The following is a 23988-nucleotide window of genomic DNA, read 5'->3' on the forward strand; positions in this document are numbered from 1 at the left end:
GTTGACAACTTCACTCCACAGCTACACTACGCTAAGAGGAAAGCTTGTCTGTGCAGGAGACGGGCAAGTCCGAGACTGTGGAACGAAGTCCTCCAGGAACCACCCCAAGAATAACACAAACCTCACCACCTTCTGCTCCACATTCAAGGGGTATTTCTTCAACCTGACCTTCTCTAACATAAACACAGCAGAATTTACATTACAAAAACACATCAAAACGCTCCTCTGCACGCACAATTCTCTCCTTCTAGGGTGAGGATGAGAGGGAGAAAGAACCACACATGACAGATGTTAATCATGTCACATAATACACTATTAGAAGGCACTCAGACAATACACTGATGAGGGCGGAAAACAGAATAGAAAAGTATAAGGGACCCTAAGGGACCCTCTGCCAGCGAAGGATAGCTAGAGTTCATTGCTCTCTGGCCACTCCTCCTCCCCATACTGACACAACCAACAACCAGGATCTGTGAGAGGGCTACTCCTGAGGGAATTCTGCGCCCAAAAATAAAAAAAAAGTAAAGTTACAAATACTTGGTAACCAAGACCCTGCATTCCAGGTATAATCCTGGATTTTCATTTAAATTACATTACTTTTATTTTGGTGTTTGGGTGTTCTGTAAAGTAGACTGTCGCTTTAAATTGCTCAAAGAAAAGGAGTACTTGTGGCACCTTAGAGACTAACCAATTTATTTGAGCATAAGCTTTCGTGAGCTACAGCTCACTTCATCGGATGCATACTGTGGAAAGTGTAGAAGATCTTTTATACACACAAAGCATGAAAAAATACCTTCCCCCACCCCACTCTCCTGCTGGTAATAGCTTATCTAAAGTGATCACTCTCCTTACAATGTGGATGATAATCAAGTTGGGCCATTTCCAACACAAATCCAGGTTTTCTCACCCCCCCCCCCACACAAACCCACTCTCCTGCTGACGCCACTAGCCCCCAACTAAAACCCCTCCAATGCATTATTAAGGATCTACAACCTATCCTGAAGGATGACCCAACACTCTCACAAATCTTGGGAGACAGGCCAGTCCTTGCCTACAGACAGCCCCCCATCCTGAAGCAAATACTCACCAGCAACCACATACCACACAACAGAACCACTAACCCAGGAACCTATCCTTGCAACAAAGCCCGTTGCCAACTGTGCACACATATCTATTCAGAGGACACCATCACAGGGCCTAATAACATCAGCCACACTATCAGAGGCTCGTTCACCTGCACATCCACCAATGTGATATATGCCATCATGTGCCAGCAATGCCCCTCTGCCATGTACATTGGTCAAACTGGACAGTCTCTACGTAAAAGAGTAAATGGACACAAATCAGATGTCAAGAATTATAACATTCATAAACCAGTCGGAGAACACTTCAATCTCTCTGGTCACGCGATTACAGACATGAAAGTTGCGATATTACAACAAAAAAACTTCAAATCCAGACTCCAGCGAGAAACTGTTGAATTGGAATTCGTTTGCAAATTGGATACAATTAACTTAGGCTTGAATAGAGACTGGGAGTGGCTAAGTCATTATGCAAGGTAACCTATTTCCCCTTGTTTTTTCCTACCCACCGCCCCCTCAGACGTTCTTGTTAAACCCTGGATTTGTGCTGGAAATGGCCCACCTTCATTATCATACACATTGTAAGGAGAGTGGTCACTTTAGATAAGCTATTACCAGCAGGAGAGTGGGTTTGTGGGGGGTGTGTGTGAGAAAACCTGGATTTGTGCTGGAAATGGCACAACTTGATTATCATCCACATTGTAAGGAGAGTGATCACTTTAGATAAGCTATTACCAGCAGGAGAGTGGGGTGGGGGAAGGTATTTTTTCATGCTTTGTGTGTATAAAAGATCTTCTACACTTTCCACAGTATGCATCCGATGAAGTGAGCTGTAGCTCACGAAAGCTTATGCTCAAATAAATTGGTTAGTCTCTAAGGTGCCACAAGTACTCCTTTTCTTTTTGCGACTACAGACTAACACGGCTGTTACTCTGAAACATTAAACTGCTCAGACATTCACACGTGAAAGTCATACAGTTTTACTAATCATTGTCCTGCATTTTTTTTAAATGGATAAGTAAAATAGATCCCGAGCTGTAATCTAACCCCATTGAGCCTCTCTGGCACAGGAAAAAAAGCGAGACAGCAATTAGACTTTCCTAGCTGAGGACTGCTTTACTGTCATTTACAATAAGGCTCCTTTACACCATTCTGGTAAGGTAAAATTGACCATAATTGACTAAGAATGGGAACGCCTAACTAACAATGGGAACATTAGCAGCCTGCCTGCTTAGTTGTTACATTCCTGCTCTGCCTCAGGGACAGCGCCTGCTTCACCCAGCCCTACGCGGAGAGGGATAGAGTGAGGGCTAGTCGACACTGGCAGCGTTAAAGCACTGCTGCGGCAGCACCTTAACGTGCCTTGAGTGGTCGCAGTGCTGCGCTGGGAGCTCTCCTAGCGCTCTAAAAAACCCACCTCCATGAGGGGCGCAGCTCCCAGCGCTGGTGCACTGTCTACACTGGTGCTTTACAGCGCTGAAACTTGCTGCGCTCAGGGGGGGTGTTTTTTCACACCCCCTGAGCGAGAAAGTTGCAGCGCTGTAAATTGCCAGTGTAGACAAGGCCTGAGTCTCTCTCACTCGATCACACGCAGGCATGCGCCCAGCCCCACTCCCTTAACATCTCTCCACAGACTCTTGCATGCACACCCAGCCTCCTTCCTCCCCCAGCAGTGATCTGCTCTCTGCTGCCAGCTGCTCCCAGCAGACACACCCAGACTGCCGCAGAAGGGGCATGTTCCTCACAGATTTCTTTGCTCCCCTATTTTTCTGCGGAGAAGCCAAGAAATCTGCGAAAGGTATGAATTCTGCACCCCTGCCCCCAAGGGCACGGAATTCCCCCAGGAGCAGAGGGCAGTATAGGAGCCAGCTATGCCATCTCTACACCCATTAGGCATTTCCCTATGCTGCAGCCTCCTAGTTGGTGTTTGGGGGGGGAACAGACAGACACAACCAGACTCTGCTCCCTGTGCACCATCTGAGAGACACCAAGGGAGCAGCGTGGACCAGGGAGTCTCCCACTACAACTGGAAACACTGTCCCACATGTCCATCTGTGATGACTCATGATTGTCGCTGGAAATAATAAACCAGACTTTTGTTACGAACATGAAGCAAACTTAACAAAAGAGCTGTAGAGGCTGAGAAGACGTGCTCAGTGCCCTGGCCTTGGCTACATCTCTGCATTACTATGCTGAGTGAGTGGGTGTGAGCTTTGGCAGCAGGGATATGGTGCTTGAGTTGCAGCACCAGGACAGACTGAATGCCATCTGTGGGCGTTGCTATGCATTCCTGCAGCTCAGATGCTTTGATAAAAATAAAACAGTGGGGAGAAATTAGATTAATTACCAAATGAGAGGGATAGATACATCTGTTCCAGAAAACAGAAACTCTCAAATAACAAGGACTGGAAAACAGACACAGGGAATGTTGAGTGAATAATGCAACACTATATATTTCTACTATCTAACTAATAGAAAACAGGAGGCAACCCGCTGTAAAGGGGCTGACTGAACATTTTATGAACTTAACGTGACTGGCTGTAATGTTCTATGAACTTCACTTGCCTGCTGTTTATAACAGTTATTTTTGGATTTTATGTGGTCGGGTCCCCTTTCATGGGAACAATGAAGCCCTTATTAAGATGACAGATTAAAGGTCAGATCATTTAAAGGCTCTGAAGGGGCTTTTTGATATTTCTAAAATAATTTGTACTGTAACCATACTGCACGTAGATTAGAGCTTTTAAAACAGGTTTCTACCCTGAGTTGCCCTGTCTCTGGCTATGCCTGCACTATGAAGTACGGGTGTGATTTCCCTGCTGGCATATACATACTTGTGCTAGCTCTTATTGAGCAAGGGCAAGTAGAAATCGCTGTGTAGTAGTGGTCACCCTGGCAATGGCAGCAGTGGCACAGCTGAGCTATGCCAAGCACATATACACACACAGCACCCCTAGCTCATAGTGTAGACGTAGCCTCTTTTGGCCCGTCTATATACTTCCAACCACTGTGCAGAGAAAGAGGCAAGGTAAAGCTCCTGTAGGTGTTCAATTCAATACTGGACAAGACTACAGTTTTTGTGGCTAATTAAAGTAATTATGTCAAGGGGCTGCACAGCTACATTCTAGCACATTTGTCCTAGTCTGTGATTCTGTATTTAGTGATTCACCATGGAACAGAATGAAAGCTTTGTTCCATTTATATTATCTGAGGGCTTGGCAGAGCTCAATTTCCCCCCCATAATTTTGATGGATAATGTATGTTTATTTTTTCCTATTTTTATCAATTTAAATCTTTACAGTTGCATGAAATTATGGGGTTTAAGCATTTCTTTAGTTTTTATTGATTTAAATTCTCACAATTATGGGAAATTATGGGACAGTCAGCCAATAATTATTTAATGATGGTAGACAATGAGATTCAAAAAGTTAAAGCTTTATAACTGTTAGAATACCAATTGTCAATATCACATGTCAAAATTTATAAAATAAATGTCCTTAAATCAAATGCTAATAAGTTAAGCAGCATTTTTCTTACTTTGCCTAGCTGTAAATTTTGGTTATTATAGATGGAAGTAGTTTTTAATTGATTTGTGAGTGTCCAGTGAAACTGATGTTCATTTACCGATAACAATTTAATCCTTCCAAGCCTAATTATGTGTATATAGTAGCTCCTTGTTACTACTTGGGCTCACACCTATCTCTATAATGAGCTGGATCTGAACATCCTGAAATATGGGAAGGTTCGGATTTGGACCACAGTTTTGAACCTCTTCATTTGGAAGAATTTCCCTCCAGCTATAGAGGTGAAGATCCAGATGTGCAGCTCGAACTAGCAGTTGGGATCTTAAGCTTTGGTTTCAGCAAGAGCTCAAGTTTCCAAGCCTCATTCTCTTTTCATGTGCATAGGTGTAAATCAGAAATAACTCAACTGAAACGAGGGAGTTACACAAGGATAAAACCCATGTGAATTAAAGGAGAATCAAGCCTTTAGTTCCTGTATTCTGATATTGCTCATAAACAGTTGTCATGGTTACAGGGCAAGCTGTGCTTTAGAGTCCTTTTAGTCTATCTGACATGCACCCCTCAAGAGGCAGTTTTTGCTACCTTCCATCTGGGTGGAACCACACATTCCTACCACTCTTAGACTGTGTTTCTGGGCTGCAGCCCCTCTGTTTACCAACTATATTAACCCAACAGGCCCACATGAGTTCTGCTCCTGTAAGACCTTTGCTCTGGGAGCCTGTGACGGTGGCTGATTAGAGTGACTCACAAACAGCTGCTTCAAAACAAAGCTTTATTTATTCATTCACCCAAAGGTACATAGGATGCAGAGCAAAGGGTAAAAACAATAAAGGCCCATACTCATATTTACCTTTACCTAACTTTTAATCTTTCCTTACAAGCTTTGGTAAATTCTATTCAGCCCACTTACCTCCATTTCTAGGCTGGAAGAAGCAGACTGACCTGCTGCAGCATGCTCTGTGTGTCTTCTTGCATCCCTGTCAGTGTTCACTCACACTCCCTCGGTGGCTCCTGGCAACATACACAACTCTCTTCCTTTTCTAGGCCTGAGGTCCTTTAATGGTTTAGCACCCGCTTTGATCCTGAGCTTGTGCATGGGAAGAGTAAACCTTACCAGCCTGGTTGGCGACAGGCAGGGGCACTCCCCAGTTCATAGCTTCCCCCCTAGTTCCCTCAAGGACTGTTGATATTCTCGTGGACTGTACCTTTTCTTTGCCATTGTTTTGTTTCCTGTTTGTTTCCCCCCGATTGCCTCCTTTGATTTAAGACCTTGCAGTCAGGCAGGCTACCACCAATCAGGTAAACCGAGGTGCATATATTTGTAAAAAAATAGCACACTTAACTCCCTCATTCTCCACAATAGCTATTTACTCTATTCAGTAACACTGCTGATATATTTTAAAAACAAGCGCACACAATTTATCCTGGAAAATTGTCTTGAAAATTTACCAGCACAGGCACCAAATCTACATGTCCACGCATTATCATGATGGTAGATGATACAAAAAAATTAATATTTTATGTGTGCGCACATGCACACACATACACAGAGCCTTGCCCCACACCAGCTCAGTAGAACATTGCAAAACTGTTCTGCAGCATATTTTAAAGTCTTCTGTGTTTCCTGTAGTTTATCCTAAATCTACACAATTTGCTTCTGAACACTTAGATATTCAGCATCAAGCCAAGTGTGTATATAAGATTTAGTAATATATCCAAAAGTATCTTTTATCTTTTAAAAAGAAAATCAGAGTAACCAGCTTTCCTCAGGGTGAGAAGAATAATAGACATTGGAAATTATTGGGCCAAAATGTTTTTGAGTTATGAGGTGGCAAAACACATTAGTTCTTTTTTTCCAGAAGTCTCAAAACATGAATTTTCCGATTGCCACATTTATGAATGCTTTCTTGAATGCCTCCAAACATCCCCAAATAAAATTCTCCTCTGGAATACCCTGATGACTCCTGATGTGGCTCCCATACAGTCATTGTGGGAATCAATGGAGCGAGAACAAAGGACTCTTCAGTCCAAATGCACACGCCCCATGATATGAGCTAAACAAAAATGTCATTATCTTTAGCTGCACTGGAGCTCTTTTCATCTTTGCAGGCAGCCATCAGAAGCCAATAGGATCCTAGCCCGCAGGAGACCATGCTTTTAATCTGGTTGCTAACACAGCAAGATCAACTCATTGAGCTTCAACTTCTCCCTTTGCAAAATGAAGGTAAAATTATAGTTTAGTTTACCAGGGTCTTTTGAGATCTAACTAACCTACGTTTGTAAGGTGCCATGTATAATGTGTGTAAAGCATTATGACTCACTGGAATCACAGATGGGAATAGAATTCAAAGCCTCCTGTCCTGACTGTCTTCCTCCACCTCCAACTATCATTCCTCCTGGCTACCTGGCCTACTGACTGAAAAATGATGATCCTTCATCATAGTTTTTTGGAAAGATAAAGTCAGCTTGTACAGCTACAAATCTTAGGAACTCTGTAAGGTACTTATCCTCCACATAACTCATATTATGTTTCCACAGGGGTCATGGGTACTTCAGCATTGTGGCTGTGCAGCGTAGGAAACACGTATGACACTGATGTCATATTTAAGAAGCACCTAAAGCTAGCATGCTAGCCAGCATGCATTACATAGATCAATGCAGAACTCAAAACAGATGATGAAAAGGCTTTTAATAACATATTAAATCTGCAACCGAAACCTATAAAGACTAGTGAAAGGCACCAGTACTCAGCTAGGGCAACATATTAATCTCATATTTGGGATTTCTAGACCAAGCCTTTTCTGAGTTACATTGGTCTGAAAAAGTCAGGAATGTGTCATTTTTTGGACGCCCACAGCTCTATCTCCCAGAAACTTTATCTAACTTATCTCGAGCTTTATACCCTGGCATAAATTTACGCCTGAAAAAATTCCAAATCCAGACAGGAAATTCACCAAAGTTTGGGTCATTTTGATCTGGGGGTTTGATTCAGGGCCATTCCTAGTTACTCCTAAAATGAAAAGGATATACATCCACAAAAACACGACCCCCCTCTGAAATGACTGCTCTGTGTCCAACTCACACTTATTTAGGTCACTTGAGAGGACAACGTTCACTTTTGCTTTCAGATTTATGTGGAGTATCATATCATTCCAACTGTGAAATAAATTCTGGGCAATCAGTAAGTAATTAAAACAGCACTAACGGGTGGAACGTAATAGTGAGTACAAAGCGCAGCTACAACTCTAATAACCATAATTTGAACTCAAAAATATAATCTGGATGAAAAACTGGTTGAAAAACCCTACTCAGATATCAATGGTTCACTGTCAAACTGGGGGACTTAACTAGTGGGGTCCCACACCAGTCAATCCTGGGTTCAGCACTACTCATTATCTTCATGAATGACTCAGATAATGAAGTGGAGAGTATTCTTATAAAATTTGTGGATGACACCACACTCTACTTCCACGTACTGAAAGAAATCTTAGGCTTTTCTTTTGGGAGTCTGATTTTATATTCTCCTTCCAGCTAGCCATTTTAATGATACCATATGGGCAAAATGGGATGTGAGAAGGAGGAAACAGAAAGCAACACGAGCCATCTATTCCATCGCCTTCACTCCAATGTTGCTTATCTCTTACCTTAAGCTGAACTCTCTCAGCTCCAACGTGTGCAGAATGCCACTGCCCCGCTGCTAATTAGTATGTAATTTTATAACTATGCTTCTTCTTAGCTCTATACAATTAAGCCTCAGTTTGATTCTGAATCATTTTGCCATACAGTTTATGGTCCCAATCCTACAATTCATAGCACACAGGTGCAGCAGTGCAGCTCTGCAAAGACGGATTGGCTTCAGTGGGGTTCATGTGGGTACAAAAATGATTAGGGGACTGGAACACATGACTTCTGAGGAGAGGCTGAGGGAACTGGGATCGTTTAGTCTGCGGAGGAGAAAAATGAAGGGGGATTTGATAGCTGCTTTCAACTACCTGAAAGGGGGTTCCAAAGAGGATGGATCTAGACTATTCTCAGTGGTAGCAGATGACAGAACAAGGAGTAATGGTCTCAAGTTGCAGTGGGGGAGGTTTAGGTTGGATATTAGGAAAAACTTTTTCACTAGGAGGGTGGTGAAACACTGGAATGCGTTACCTAGGAAGGTGGTGGAATCTCCTTCCTTAGATATTTTTAAGGTCAGGCTTGACAAAGCCCTGGCTGGGATGATTTAGTTGGGGATTGGTCCTGCTTTGAGCAGGGGGTTGGACTAGATGACCTCCTGAGGTCCCTAGTATTCTATGATTCTATGAGCAGTGCCGCAGGGCACAGTGAATTGCAGGACCAGGGCACCATAAATCAAGGTAGATGTGGGAACATTGTTAGTGTCACTATACTGTTATAATCCTTTAGAAATTAATGCTGTATGATTATATACTTACCATCTATGGCCAGTTTGAGATCAGTCAGTGTAGTTCGAACTCTTGATATAACACGCTGCATACGGTCAATTTCCTGACGTAGAAATATATTTAAGGGTTGAATTTCTCCCATCTTTTGAAGCTGGGCTTTCACCTAAACAGAGTTTAGGGGAAAAAACATATCTATTATTATGTAGATATACAAATATGGTAACACTTTTAAAAGCACAAAGGTACTTTTTAAAATTTTACCCATAAACCCTAAAAACCAAACTACACAGTAATGGATGGCCAATGGTCATCCTGCACCAGCTTTATGGTCTAGTATGTTGTGACTCTTCAGGCCTAGTAAAAAGGAGCTTCATCCCAATGGAGGGGAGAATGCCAGCTTTTGGAAGGGAAACAGCCTTTACTTCTACAGTAGAAGCTCAGAGTTACAAACACCAGAGTTACGAACTGACCGTTCAACCTCACACCTCATGTGGAACCGGAAGTACGCATTCAGGAATCAGCACAGACAAGAAAAAAGCAAACTCAGTACATTACTGTGTTAAATGTAAGCTACCAAAAATATAAAGGGAAAGTTAAAAAAAAGACAAAGATTTGACAAGTTAGATAGAGTTAGAATTCTAATAAAATCAAACATCAGCCTAATACAGTGGGTGCTATTTTGCCAAGGCCAAAGGTCTATTAAATGTTAATTTGTGCTTTTCTTGAAAGACACCAAGGTTTTGTAGACACAGGGAAGTTAATGCAGAGTAAGCTAGATGAATTTAAAGCACACTAGTTTTACCATACTAAGGGCTAATCTACACTTAAAATGCTGCAGGTGCGCTGCTGTAGTACTTCAGTGAAAACACTATCTATGCTGATGGGAGGGCTCCTCCAGTTGGTGTAGGTAATCCATCCACCCCACCCCCACCACCCCCGAGAGGAGGTAGCGAAGTCTATGGAAACATTCTCCCATCGACCTAGCGCTGTCTACACTGAGGCTTAGGTTGGCTTAACTGCGTCATTCATGGGTATGGATTTTTCACACCCCTGAACAACATAGTTAGATCAACCTAATTTCCTACTGTAGACCAGGCCTAACTCCACAAGTGGACATTCAAATGCCCCCAGACAGCTCAGCTTACTACACTTTAAAGGGTAATAAGTTAAAGAGCAAAAAGGCACACTTAGTGCACAGTATCCAAGTACACACGGAGTTAATGAGGAGTAGTGTTGTGACAACTGAGCCTATAAATAATGACAGGTTTCAGAGTAACAGCCGTGTTAGTCTGTATTCGCAAAAAGAAAAGGAGTACTTGTGGCACCTTAGAGACTAACCAATTTATTTGAGCATAAGCTTTCGTGAGCTACGGCTCACTTCATCGGATGCATACTGTGGAAAATACAGAATATGTTTTTATACACACAAACCATGAGAAAATGGGTGTTTATCACTAGAAAAGGTTTTCTCTCCCCCCACCCCACTCTCCTGCTGGTAATAGCTTATCTAAAGTGATCACTCTCCTTACAATGTGTATGATAATCAAGGTGGGCCATTTCCAGCACAAATCCAGGTTTTCTCCCCACCCTCCCCAACAAACCCACCCTCCTGTTGGTAATAGCTTATCTAAAGTGTTAAACCCTGGATTTGTGCTGGAAATGGCCCACCTTGATTATCATACACATTGTAAGGAGAGTGATCACTTTAGATAAGCTATTACCAGCAGGAGAGTGGGGTGGGGGGAGAGAGAAAACCTTTTGTAGTGATAAACACCCATTTTTTCATGGTTTGTGTGTATAAAAACATATTCTGTATTTTCCACAGTATGCATCCGATGAAGTGAGCCGTAGCTCACGAAAGCTTATGCTCAGATAAATTGGTTAGTCTCTAAGGTGCCACAAGTACTCCTTTTCTTTGAGCCTATAAATTTACCCTAATTGTAAGCTTAATTGTGAAAAGTATATGAAAGCTCATAAAATGTTACAATAACCTAAAATAACAACTGTTACTAGAAAGTCAGTGAAGTTGCTTTCAATAATGAATGTTATAAACAGGTGCAAAAGACCCAGACAGACTAAATTAGTCCAAACAAAAAGGCCATGTTAATATAATTCAAGGACTATGTTAAAATCATGCTTGGTTAAAAAAAAAGATTGGAAGTTAATAAACCAAACGTGGTACGTTGGAGATTAGGCCTAATCAGTGACCAAAATAATAAGGAGATGGACTATTCCACCCGCCACTCTCTTTTTGGGTCCTTAAAGAGAAAGACTTTGGAGGAAAGGAAAAAAATAGTAAAGAACAGATGGAGGCTGCTGCAGCGAGCTTCATCATCATGGCTGCCACCCACATCAGTTCCTGGGACTCTGGGCCTTCTTTATCCTAATCCTGTGGGATGCCCAGACCAGACTGGGCTGGAGAGAAAGTTCCAGATAACAATGCCACCCCTTCTAGTGCCAGCTGAATCCCAAACGCCGAAATTAAATGGGATCAGACTTTAACAATTGCAGCAAAACTCCAACTCATCTCAGTTAACTTCTCTTTTTACCCAAAAGGACAGTTATTACCATCTTTAATACGATCTAAAAGATTGTCATACACAAAGGTTTTTCCTTCTAAAACCAGCTACAGTGAAAGGGAAGAAGATATGTTGTTAAAATAAAAGTCTTATTCTATGTTTATCTTACTTTATATTTCAAATGCTTTATCTGTTTTTCCTTCTTTTCTGCATTTTTAATAAAAGGTTAAAAGAAAGTTTAATGGTTTGTTTGCCATGGTACTAAGCAGGCTGAGGTCGCTGTATATCAAACCCCAAACCTTGTTTAACATTGTTCAATGTTGGACAATGAGACTGGGTTATGTTAACATCTTTGGCTCATTTATTCTATTTAAATTAATATAACAGTAGCTAGTTCACTTGAAATTCACACCCTAGGTTTCTCCGTACTAGTTTCTCCATGTAGACAAGCCCGAAGGGTGAATGCTATTGTAACAACATAATGTTATATCTAGCACCATTCCTCTTTAAAAAGGAAGAAAAGCGTAGCACTTGAAAGGTGATACTTGATAGGACAAGAGAGTAAATGCTTTGACAGCCTCCATTTCTCAGGTTTCATCTTCAGGCCTTTGAAAATACCCTTTTAAACTTTACATGGTTTTCTCCTTGGGGGACAACCACCAGTGAGGTTATTCATTATATTTTAATCATATGCATATATGATTTTACAGAAAGGCTGTCCAACGAGTAGGTGCCAACAGATTACACTAATGCTTTCAAGTTTGACAGCTCATTCTACAGAATGAGTCAATATGCTTTTCTTTCTTTCTAAATCACTAAAAGTACTAGAGCATTTACAATTAGAGCTGGGAGAATAGTTTCCTGTGGACAATTTATTTTGTGAATAATGCCCTCTTTTCTGTTCACAAATGATTTGCAAACAGCCTTTGATTTTTAAGACTTTTACAGGAAATTCACTCCTTTTGCCCAAACAGCCAAAAGAACAACTATCAGAGGGGTAGCTGTGTTAGTCTGTATCCACAAAAACAACAAGGAGGCCGGTGGCACCATAAAGACTAACAGATTTATTTGGGCATAAGCTTTCATGGGTAAAAAACCCACTTCTTCAGATGCAAGTGTGAGGAAGTGGGGTTTTTTACTCAAAAACCATGAAAGCTTATGCCCAAATAAATTTGTTAGTCTTTAAGGTGCCAAAAGAACAACTGTTTGCTCCACTCAGTGTTTTGTCTCAGTATCCCTGTGATAAATGAAAGGGGCTAGGCTCCCTGTTATGGACACACAGCCAGCCAGTTAGCTATAAAATCCCTCTTAGGCCTGGTCTACACTACGAGTTTATGTCGGATTTAGCAGCGTTAAATCGAATTAACCCTGCACTCGTCCACACAATGAAGCCATTTTTTTCGACATAAAGGGCTCTTAAAACCGATTTCTGTACTCTTTCCCAATTAGGAGATTAGCGCTGAAATCAACATCGCCGTTTCGAATTAGGGTTCGTGTGGACGCAATTTGAAGGTATTGGCCTCCAGGAGCTATCCCACAGTGCACCACTGTGACCACTCTGGACAGTACTCTGAACTCGGCTACACTGGCCAGGTGAACAGGAAAAGCCCCGGGAACTTTTTGAATCTCATTTCCTGTTTGGCCAGGCGAGCTCATCAGCACAGGCGACCATGCAGTCCCAGAATCGAAAAAGAGCTCCAGCATGGACCGAACGGGAGGTACTGGATCTGATCGCTGTATGGGGAGAGGAATCCGTGCTATCAGAACTACGTTCCAAAAGACGAAATGCCAAAACATTTCAAAAAATCTCCGAGGCCATGAGGGACAGAGGCTACAGCAGGGACACAACACAGTGCCGCATGAAACTTATGGAGCTCAGACAAGCGTACCAGAAAACCAAAGAATCAAATGGACGCTCCGGGACAGAGCCCCAGACATGCTGCTTCTATGCTGAGCTGCATGCAATTCTAGGGGGGGCTGCCACCACGCCAGCCCTGTCCGTGGACTCCAATGATGGGGTACTTTCTGCCATGCCTGAGGATTTTGCAGACAGGGAAGATGAGGAGGACGAGCTTGAGGAGAGCACACAGCACACCATTCTCCCCGACAGCCAGGATCTTTTTATCACCCTGACTGAAATACCCTCCCAATCCAACGAAGCTGGAGAAGGGACCTCTGGTGAGTGTACCTTTTAAAATATAATACATGTTATAAAAGCAAGCGTTTTTTAATGATTAAGTAGCCTTGAGGACTTGGGATGCATTCGTGGCCAGTACAGCTACTGGAAAAGTCTGTTAACGTGTCTGGGGATGGAGCGGAAATCCTCCAGGGACATCTCCATGAAGCTCTCCTGGAGGTACTCTAAAAACCTTTGCAGAAGGTTTCTGGGGAGAGCAGCCTTATTCCGTCTTCCATGGTAGGACACTTTACCACGCCATGCTAGTAGCAAGTAATCTGGTATCATTGCATGACAAAGCCTGGCAGCATATGGTCCTGGTGTTTGCTGGCATTCAAGCAACATCCATTCTTTATCTCTCTGTGTTATCCTCAGGAGAGTGATATTGTTCATGGTAATCTGGTTGAAATAGGGGAATTTAATTAAGGGGACATTCAGAGGTGGCTGAAAAGAAATCCTCCCAGAAGTTAGCCACGCAGTGGGGTGAGGGGGCCATTGGTGCTGAGCTGTTCGCGTTTGGCTAGCAGGGATCTTCCCTGATACCAGCCACACGGTGGGGTGAGGGGTAAAGCAATCATCCCAGAAAACTGGATGGGGGGAGAGGGGGTTAGTTTGGTTTCTGCTGCTGCATGTTAACAGGAAAACCACAGCACTAAATGGCCAACTCAACATGCTTTGCTTGGTATGGGAGAGGAGGGCGCTGCGGTTATGAAAGTTGCAGAAGCCGAAAGACTATGGCTTACCATGGCTGCCTGCAAGCCGAATTCTGTTGCCCGACACTGAGTGTGTGATCTCTAACACCAAAGCTGCAGGCACTCAATATAAGATGCAAAATGCGACCTTGTACCAAAATCTCATGTGCTATGTAATGTGAATAGTGTTGTTCACCATGAAAGAGTATAGCCACTGTTCTGTAAAATGTATCTTTTTAAATACTTCACTCCCTTTATTTCCTCCAGCAGCTGCAAACATTTCAAGCCTCCCTCCTCCGTCCCAAAGGCTATCTCAAATAAGGCGGTGAAAAAAACGCACGCGCGATGAAATATTCTCTGAGCTCATGCAGTTGTCTGGCACTGACGGAGCTCAGCAGAATGTGTGGAGGGACACAACAGCAGAGTACAGGAAAGTGGCCAATGAACGTGAGGAGAGGTGGCGGCAGGAAGATCAGAGGAGGCAGGATGCAACGCTGGGGCTACTGCGGGATCAAAGGGACATGCTCCAGCGTCTGGTGGAGGTTCAGGAATGGCAGCAGGATCACAGACTGCTGCGGCAGCCCCTGTTTCACCGCCCTCCCTCCTCCCCAAGTTCCATAACCTCCACACCCAGATGCCCAAGAACGCAGTGGGGGAGGCTCCGGGCACCCAACCACTCCACCCCACTGGACAGCCTAAGCAACAGAAGGCTGTCATTCAAGAAGTTTTAAAGTGGCCTTTTCCTTCCCTCCTACCCTCCTCCCACACCCCACCCGGGCTACCTTGTGAGTTATCTCCCTATTTTTATAATCAATTAATAAAGAATACATGGTTTTTAAACAATAGTGACTTTATTTCCTTTGCAAGCAAGCTGTGATCGAAGGGGGGAGGGTGGGTGGCTTACAGGGAATTTAGAGTCAACCAAAGGGGTGGGTTTTCATCAAGGAGAAACAAATAGTGTCACACGGTTCCCTAGCAAGTCATGAAACTGATTTTCAAAGCTTCTCTGATGTGCAGCGCTTCCTGCTGTGCTCTTCTAACTGCCCTGGTGTCTGGCTCCATGTATTCAGCGACCAGGCAATTTGCCTCAACCTCCCACCCTGCCATAAACGTCTCCCCCTTACTCTCACAGAGATTGTGAAGCGCACAGCAAGCAGCAATAACAATGGGAATATTGGTTTTGCTGAGGTCTGAGCGAGTCAGTAAACTGCGCCAGTGACCCTTTAAACATCCAAATGCACACTCTACCACCATTCTGCACTTGCTCGGCCTATAGTTGAACAGCTCCTTACTACTGTCCAGGGTGTCTGCGTACGGCTTCATGAGCCAGGGCATAAAGGTTAGGCTGGGTCCCCAATGATAACTATAGGCATTTCAACATCCCCAACAGTTATTTTCTGGTCTGGGAAGTAAATCCCTTCCTGCAGTCGTTTAAACACACCAGAGTTCCTGAAGATGCGAGCGTCATGAACCTTTCCCGGCCATCCCACATTGATGTTAGTGAAATGTCCCTTGTGATCCACCAGTGCTTGCAGCACCATTGAAAAGTACCCCTGCGGTTTATGTACTGGCTGCCCTGGTGGTCTGGTCCCAAGATAGGGATATGCGTTCTGTCTATAGCCCCACCACAGTTAGGGAATCCCATTGCAGCAAAGCCATCTACTATGACCTGCACATTTCCCAGAGTCACTACCGTTGATAGCAGCAGCTCAGCTGGATTGCGTTGGCTACTTGCATCACAGCAACCCCCAGAGTAGATTTGCCCACTCCAAATTGATTCCAGACTGACTGGTAGCTGTCTGGCATTGCAAGCTTCCACAGGACTATTGCCACTCGCTTGTGAACTGTGAGGGCTGCTCTCATCTTCGTATCCTTGCGCTTCAGGGCAGGGGAAAGCAAGTCACAAAGTTCCATGAAAGTGCCCTTACGCATGCGAAAGTTTCGGAGTCACTGGGAATCATCCCCAACCTGCAACACTATGCGGTCCCACCACTCTGTGCTTGTTTCCTGGGCCCAGAATCAGCGTTCCACGGCATGAGCCTGCCCCAGTAACATCATGATCTCCAAATTGCTGGGGACTGCGGTTTTAGAGAAATCTGTGTTCATGTCCTCATCACCGCGCTGCTGTCGCCTCCTCGCCTGGTTTTTCAGGTGCTGGTTCTGCATAAACTGGATGATAATGCGTGAGGTGTTTACAATGGTCATAACTGCTGTGGTGAGCTGAACAGGCTCCATGCTTGCCATGCTATAGCGTCTGCTCGGGCAACCCAGGGAAAAGGGCACGAAATGATTGTCTGCTGTTGCTTTCACGGAGGGAGGGAGGGAGGGTTGACTGATGACATTTACCCATAACCACCTGCGACAAATTTTTGGCCCCATCAGGCATTGGAAGCTCAGCCCAGAATTCCAGTGGGCAGTGGGGACTGCGGGAACTGTGGGATAGCTTCCCACAGTGCACCACTTGGATTATCGACGCTTGCCACGGTACTGTGGACGCACACTGCTGAATTAATGTGCTTAGTGTGAACGCATGCACTTGACTTTATACAATCTGTTCTCAAAAATCGACTTCTGTAAAATTGGAGTACTTTTGTAGTGTAGACATGGCCTCAGTAACTGTTCTCTACTTGCTTTACCTGTAAAGGGTTAAAAAAGTCTCACTGCTAAGCATAGGTAAAAGGAAGTGAGAGGTCACCTGACCAAAAGAGTCAATGGGAAGGCTAGAACTTTTTAAAATTGAGGAAAAAACTTCCCCTTTGTCTGTCTGTGGTTGTTCTCCTGGGGAGAGGGGGTTAGAGCAGCGATACTGTAAGAAGCTTTGGGCCAGGTATGAAGAATCATCTGTATTATACCTAAAAACTACTCATTCAAAACCCCAGATATGTAAGTAGATCAGGAAATGTCTAGGAAGATGCAATTAGGTTTATCTCTTATTTCTTTATGGCTTGTGGATTCCTCTGTGCTAACCCCAGGTGCTTTTGTTTTGCCTGTAACCTTTCAATTGGACCTTAAGAAAGCTATTCTTGAAGCTTAATTCTTGTATTTGTTCTTTTTAAATTTAGCAATAGCCTGAGTTTTCAGGTGTATTTTCTTTCCTCTATTTTTTTTAAATAAAATTTACCTTTTTTAAGAACAGGATAGGAGTTCTGTGTCTTAAGAGGTTTGTGCACATTTTTTTTTCAATTAGCTGGTGGCAACAGCTGATTTCCTTTGTTTTTGCTGCTCAGCTTTTCCCGGGAGGGGGGAGGGCTTGAGGGTACCCCACAGGAAGGAATTCCCAAGTGCGCCTTCCTGGGTTCTCAAAGTGGTTCTGCACTTGGGTGGTAGCCGCATCTACCCATCCAAGGTCAGAGAAAAGCTGTATCTTGGGAGTTTAATACAAGCCTGGAGTGGCCAGTATTAATTTTTAGAATCCTTGCGGACCCCCACCTTCTGCACCTGAAGTGCCAGCGTGGGAATTTGGCTTTGACAATCCCAAAGAAAAAGTGTGATACATGCTAGATAGAAGAAGAGCACTTCACATAGGAGAGGTACCATGCTGCCACAACACTATAATACAGAGCAATTCCCAGGGCTTGGGAATTCTTCTAAGAAACACACATTTTTTAAAGAAATGCAAACCTCTGTATATTCCATAACAGCAATGAAATGTATCAATGCAAGAACTACACTATATTAATTCATCCATAGCTGCACTCATAGCACTCAGCCTTGACCATCAAGTACAACACAACACAAGGCTTTGAATTAATGACATACCGGTAATTCACAACCTGTCATGCCTTTGTTTTCATTGAGATGAGACTCAAATTGTGACCTCCTGTGAGTTTTGCTAATTACAGTACAGTCCTGTTCTTGGAAATCTTATTGCTAATTACATAATGAAGCGCATAAATTTTGAGTCATGATTGATTGTTTTGCATTAGATTCTTTATCAACCAACAAGATCACTCATTTCCTGATCCCTATTGTGGAATTACATTAAGAAACCAACCTGCCTGGCAGAAAGGAAACCTGAAGACAGAACCCATTAGTCAAAAGAGCCCTCTCTGAGATGAAACAAACTAATTACAAAAAGCCCAGGTAAAAATATTTCCTCACTAGTTGTATATATTTTATCAAGTCACAGTTGGATTGTGAAGTGGAATGTAAACAGATGTCTGTTAACATGAAATACAACAATTTCAGAAAGGAGGCAACAAAAATCACAGTCATACTAGTTCTTACTGTTTGTATAATGTCATGGTCCTAGCATGCATGATCCTTACTCAGATGTGCATGGGTAACACAGTACTTTGAGTTCCAGTGGAAAGGCCGTTACCATGAACCAAGATTAGTGACCAAGTATGACCGTAAGCATTGCTGATATTTCTACAAAATATGCCTTGTGAGGTATCACTTGAAAACAAGGGTGAATAGTATCATAGTGGAAGATATGTAACTATACTACATGTGGAGTTATGGATGTTCTTTGATACTATGTTTTAAAGTGAATTTGAACGAAACAGGTCTGCTCAGGTCAAATACAAATGAAGCAGGGTGACCAGTGACAATGGAGTTGCAATTTACATATGCTGTAAACAGAACCATCAAAGCTCAGAAGTTGGTTTGGGAATCAGCATGTCTGGATCATAAAGAACTGTGTATTTGCTTATCTAACCAGCCTGGGTCATCAGGCAGAGACAATGAAGGTACATTTACTGGGGATATGTTGGGGTCACTTGGCTAATAGTAACCAAGGGTGGTGGAGACCAGAATGTGGCTGTGGTGTAAGAAGCAGGCGGCTGTAGTCAGAGTTGCTGAACCAGGGCTGCTTATCACACAGAAATTCAATGCAGGCTTATATGCTGGCTGGGAGCATCCAGATAAGGGGGCTACAGCAGCAAAGCATTTTAAGGCAACCAGGATTATAGGTCAGGCAGTGACACAACTTTTCACTGGTCTGGGTTGCACCCCATAATGTGACACCAAGTAAGTTACTATAGCAGCTCAGGAATTTCAATCTGCTTCTACTTCAAAACTGCAAATTAAGATAATGCTTTGGAATCATTTTCATTAGTCTCCCCCCAGCCCCTGTACTGCCCTGTCAGTACATTTGGGGAGGACACCATTTTGAGAGGTGATATCCCCTTCCAAAATATGGTAGGGCTGTGGAGGAAAGGCAAGTTCAGGGAGATGCCCCTCCCCCTTGCCACTCCCACCACAAACAGAGCTGCTTTAGAGTGGCACCAGCAACCAGTTCAAGGTAGGAAGGATGAAATCCGGGAGGGGGATGTATACAAAATCATCCTATCATTACTGTTACAGCTCTCTTATTGGTTAAGGGGGGTCACATGGCGCTGTGGAATAACATAAAGACACCACAACAGAGGGGAATTTAAAGCTGAAATGTATTTAGAGCAAATCGTATATAGGGAAAAAATATTGTCACTTGGATTACGCAGCTGACCTCCAATCAGCAATAATGCCTTTAGAATTCCATCATTATATTCCCTAGTGATGTTTTTCAACCTGTAAGGCAATTTTTTTTCATTACTATCAGGATTCCCTCCCCACTCTGAACTCTAGGGTACAGATGTGGGGACCGGCATGAAAGACCCCCTAAGCTTATCTCTACCAGTTTAGGTTAAAACTTCCCCAATGCAAATTCTTCCTTGTCCTTGGAACGGTATCACTGCCACCACCAAGTGACAGGTTTCAGAGTAGCAGCCGTGTTAGTCTGTATTCGCAAAAACAAAAGGAGTACTTGTGGCACCTTAGAGACTAACCAATTAGACAAAGATTTAGAAAAAAGGACCACTTGGAGTTCCTGTTTCCCCAAAATATCCCCCAAAGCCCTTCACCCTCTTTCCTGGGGAGGCTTGAGAGTAAACAAGGTGAGCACAGACCAGACCCTTGGGTTTTTAGGACACTAAAAACCCCAATCAGATTCTTAAAAACAGAACTTTTATTATAAAGAAGAAAAAGTAAAAGAAACACCTCTGTAAAATCAGGATGAAGGATAATTGTACAGGGTAATAAGATTTAAAACATAGAGGATTCCCCTCTAGGCAAAACTTTAAAGTTCCAAAAAACAGGAATAAATCTTCCTCTTAGCATAGGGAAAATTCACAAGCTAAAACAAAAGATAATCTAACGCATTTCCTTCCTATTACTTAAATTTGTAATCTTAGTTGCTTAGTTCAGGTATGGCTTTAGGAGATGCATTTTCCCTGCCCTGGTTGCTTGCTGACGCAGAGAGAACACAAAGAAACAAAACAAAAACCTTCCCCCACAGATTTGAAAGTATCTTCTCCCCTTATTGGTCCTTTTGGTCAGGTGCCAACCACGTTATCTAAGCGTCTTAATCCTTTACAGGTAAAGGGAGGATTTTATGCTACCCTTAGCTGTATGTTTATGACAATTACAAACCTAACTGCATGATGAGTTGACATTTATATTTGCATCTATCCTCACACATACGGAGAGACTGGACCCTATCATTTTACTTCAGATGAGAAGGTTACTCACCCTGTGCAGTAACTGAGGTTCTTTGAGATTGTTGTCCCTGTGAGTGCTCCACTTTAGGTGTCTTGGTGCCCTGTTTTTATAATTGCAGATTTGTAGTAGCAGTGCACCAGTTGGCTGCACATGTTCGACAGCTGTCTCACGCCGCTCTGAGTGGCTACCTAGCATGCGCAGCCAACCGACCGCCAGTTCCTTCTCTACCCCAGAGGATCAGCATGACACTCTGAAGTAGAAGGGAGGAGGTGTGAAGTATATCTCGGTAGTGGAGCAGCCACAGGGACAACCATCTCAAAGAACCTCAGTTACTGCACAGCGTGAGTAACCTTCTGTTCTTCTTCGACGAGCACAGGGGTGAGTGCTCCACTTTAGGTGACTATGGAGCAGTACCCCTCAGTGGAGGGGGGGCTTTGAAGTTGGTTTATTGATGGTGGCTAGCACCGAGAGTCCAAACTGTGCATCTGCAGCTGATTGTTGCTTGAGAACGTAGTGTTTAGCAAAAGTGTGGGCAGAAGCCCAGATAGCTGGTCTGCAAATATCCAGGATGGGTATGTCATTAAAAAATGCTTCTGATGTTGATAACACTCTAGTGGAGTGTGTGTGGACTCTTGGTGGAACAGGGAGGTTGTTCCGCTGGTAACACAAATGGATACAGCCCGACAGCCATTTAGTGAGTCTCTGTTTAGAGATGGTCTGACCCTTTGATCGTTCGGTTTTAGAGAGAAAAAGACGAGACGATTTTCTAAATGTTTTTGTTCTTTCTAGGTAAAAGGCTAGTGCTCTTCGGACGTTGAATGTGTGAAGAGACGCTTCCCTGTTGTTGGCATGTGGTGTTGGGAAAAACACAGGTAAGTATGTTGGTTGATTTAGATCAGTGGTCACCAACTGGTTCATCGTGATCAACTGGTCAGTCCTGGAGACTCTCCCAGTTGATCGCGATCTCCGGTCACTAAAAGTCTGGTGCAGCAGGGCTGCTGCTAAAGCAGGCTCCCTGCCTGCCCCAGCCCCACGCCACTCCCGGAAGCAGCCAGCACACCCCCGTGGTCCCAGGGTCGGGGGGGGGGCAGGGGTCTCCACACGCTGCTCCTGCCTGTAAGCACCACCGCCTGCAGCTCCCATTGGCCAGGAATGGGGAACTGTGGCCAATGGGAGCTGCGGGGGTGGTGCCTGCAGAGAGGGGCGTTGGCCTCTTCCGGTAACGGTGTGGGGGCCCGGACAGGCAGGGAGCCCGCCTTAGCCCCACTGTGCCATCGACTGGGAGCAGCCGAAGGTAAGTGCCATCCGGGGGGAGCCCACATTCCAACCCCAGTCCCAGAGCCAGCACTCAATATGCCCACTCTGGTCCATGACCATAGAAATCAGAGTGATTAAGTTGAGGAATTGCTGATGGCGTAACCTTGCTGTTGCTGTGAGGCAATCGAGATAGGCCCCTATAAATTCCAGTTGTTGGACAGGGACCAAAGTGGACTTTTGAAGATTTATTTGAAGTCTGCAGTTCATAAAGAGGGCTATTGTGGTATGTGTGGCTTCTAGTGCTGCCCGCCGTGTTGGTGCTCTTAACAGGCAGTCATCCAGGTATGGAAAAATCATGACCCCTAGTCTGTGAAGTTGAGCTGCAGCGATGGTGAGGACCTTGGAAAAGACCCTTGGGATGGTTGTCAGTACAAAGAGTAGCACTTTGTATTGGTAATGTTGATGTCCTAGGGTGAAGTGCAGGAATCTTCTGTGCATTGGGTGAATGGTGACATGAAAGTAAGCCTCTTGCAGGTTGAGGGACAAGAGCCAATCTCCTTTCTCTAATGCTGGAATCATCATCGATAGGGCCACCATTTTGAATCGCTGTGTTCTCACAAACTTGTTGAGTTTGCATAAATGCAGAATGGGTCTCCATCCGCCGTTCTTTTTCTGAGTGAGGAAATAATGGGAATAAAATTCTCTTCTCCTGTGTTGAGCTGGTACAGCTTCCTCGGCCTCTAATTGCAGGAGGTGGTTTATTTCCTGATGTAATAGGAGCTCGTGAGAGGGCTCCCTGAAGAGGGACAGGGAAGGGGGGTGGGTAGATGGGTTAGAAATAAATGGGATCGAGTAACCCTGATGGATAATTTCCAGGACCCATCTGTCTGTGGTGATATTGTTCCAGACTGGGTAATATGGTGACAGGGGTCCCCAAACGGTGTTGAAGTGGGGTTGAGATCCGGAATTAGAGATTGTAGAGATTTCAGACCCTTGAACAGACCTTCAAAATGATGGCTTAGAAGTGGAAGGCTGGGATGTGGAAGGCTGGTCTTGATTCTGCCTCCGTCCCGTCTGCCTCCGTTTAGGCGTTGGGTATGGTGTCTTTGAGGCTGGGAGTATGGTGTAGCCTGGAATTTTTGGTTATAAAACCTGCCCTGCTTTTTCATGTTTCCAGGGACACAGATGCTGAGACTCTTTAAGGTGGGCTGGGAGTCCTTTAAAGTATGCGCAAGTACGCATTGGTGGATTTGGCAAACAGTTTCTGACCTTCAAAGGGTAGGTCCTCAACCGCAGCTTGTACCTCTCTCAGGAATCCTGAGAGGTGGAGCCAAGATGCCTGACACATGACCATGGAGGTCGCAATGGAGCATGCTGCTGTGTCTGCGGAATTGAGAGAGGCGTGGAGGGCAGTCCTTGCGATGAGAGACCCTTCGGAGATGTTGGACTTACACGCTTCTCTTGTCCTCTTATATTTTCAATAAAAGATTTTCAATAGAAGATGACATTGTAGAAAACAGGTTTTGTATGTGTATTGTGCAAGCAGTGCAGATTAATTCGTGATGTGGAATTGCAAGGTGGCGGAAAAATAGGCTTTGTGGCCAAAGAGGTATAGCCTCTTCCTGTCCTTGTCATAAGGGGTGGATCTAGATGGTTGCCATTTGCCCCTCTGATTTACTGCCTCCATGACCCGTGAATTAGGAGTGGGGTGGGTGAAGAGAAATTCAGGCCCTTTTGCTGGCACATAATATTTTTTGTCCGACCTTTTGCAGAAAGGAGGGGCCGCGGCTGGCATTTGCCAGATGGTTTTTGCAAGGTCCATTATGGCAATGTTAATAAGCAGTTCTATTTT

General features: G+C 44.0%; 1 protein-coding gene across 1 annotated transcript in view; it reads right to left on the reverse strand.

Annotated features, from left to right (window-relative positions):
• Positions 1-23988, reverse strand: part of LOC141982777 (dynein axonemal heavy chain 5-like) — a 272918-nt gene that overhangs the window by 15006 nt on the left and 233924 nt on the right. Inside the window, exon 74 of the mRNA XM_074945122.1 lies at positions 9043-9175. Within this exon, the coding sequence (XP_074801223.1) occupies positions 9043-9175 (133 nt within the window). The remainder of the gene's footprint in view (positions 1-9042; positions 9176-23988) is intronic.

The sequence above is a fragment of the Natator depressus genome, chromosome 2 (assembly GCF_965152275.1).
Source record: "Natator depressus isolate rNatDep1 chromosome 2, rNatDep2.hap1, whole genome shotgun sequence".
Lineage (NCBI taxonomy): Eukaryota > Metazoa > Chordata > Testudines > Cheloniidae > Natator > Natator depressus.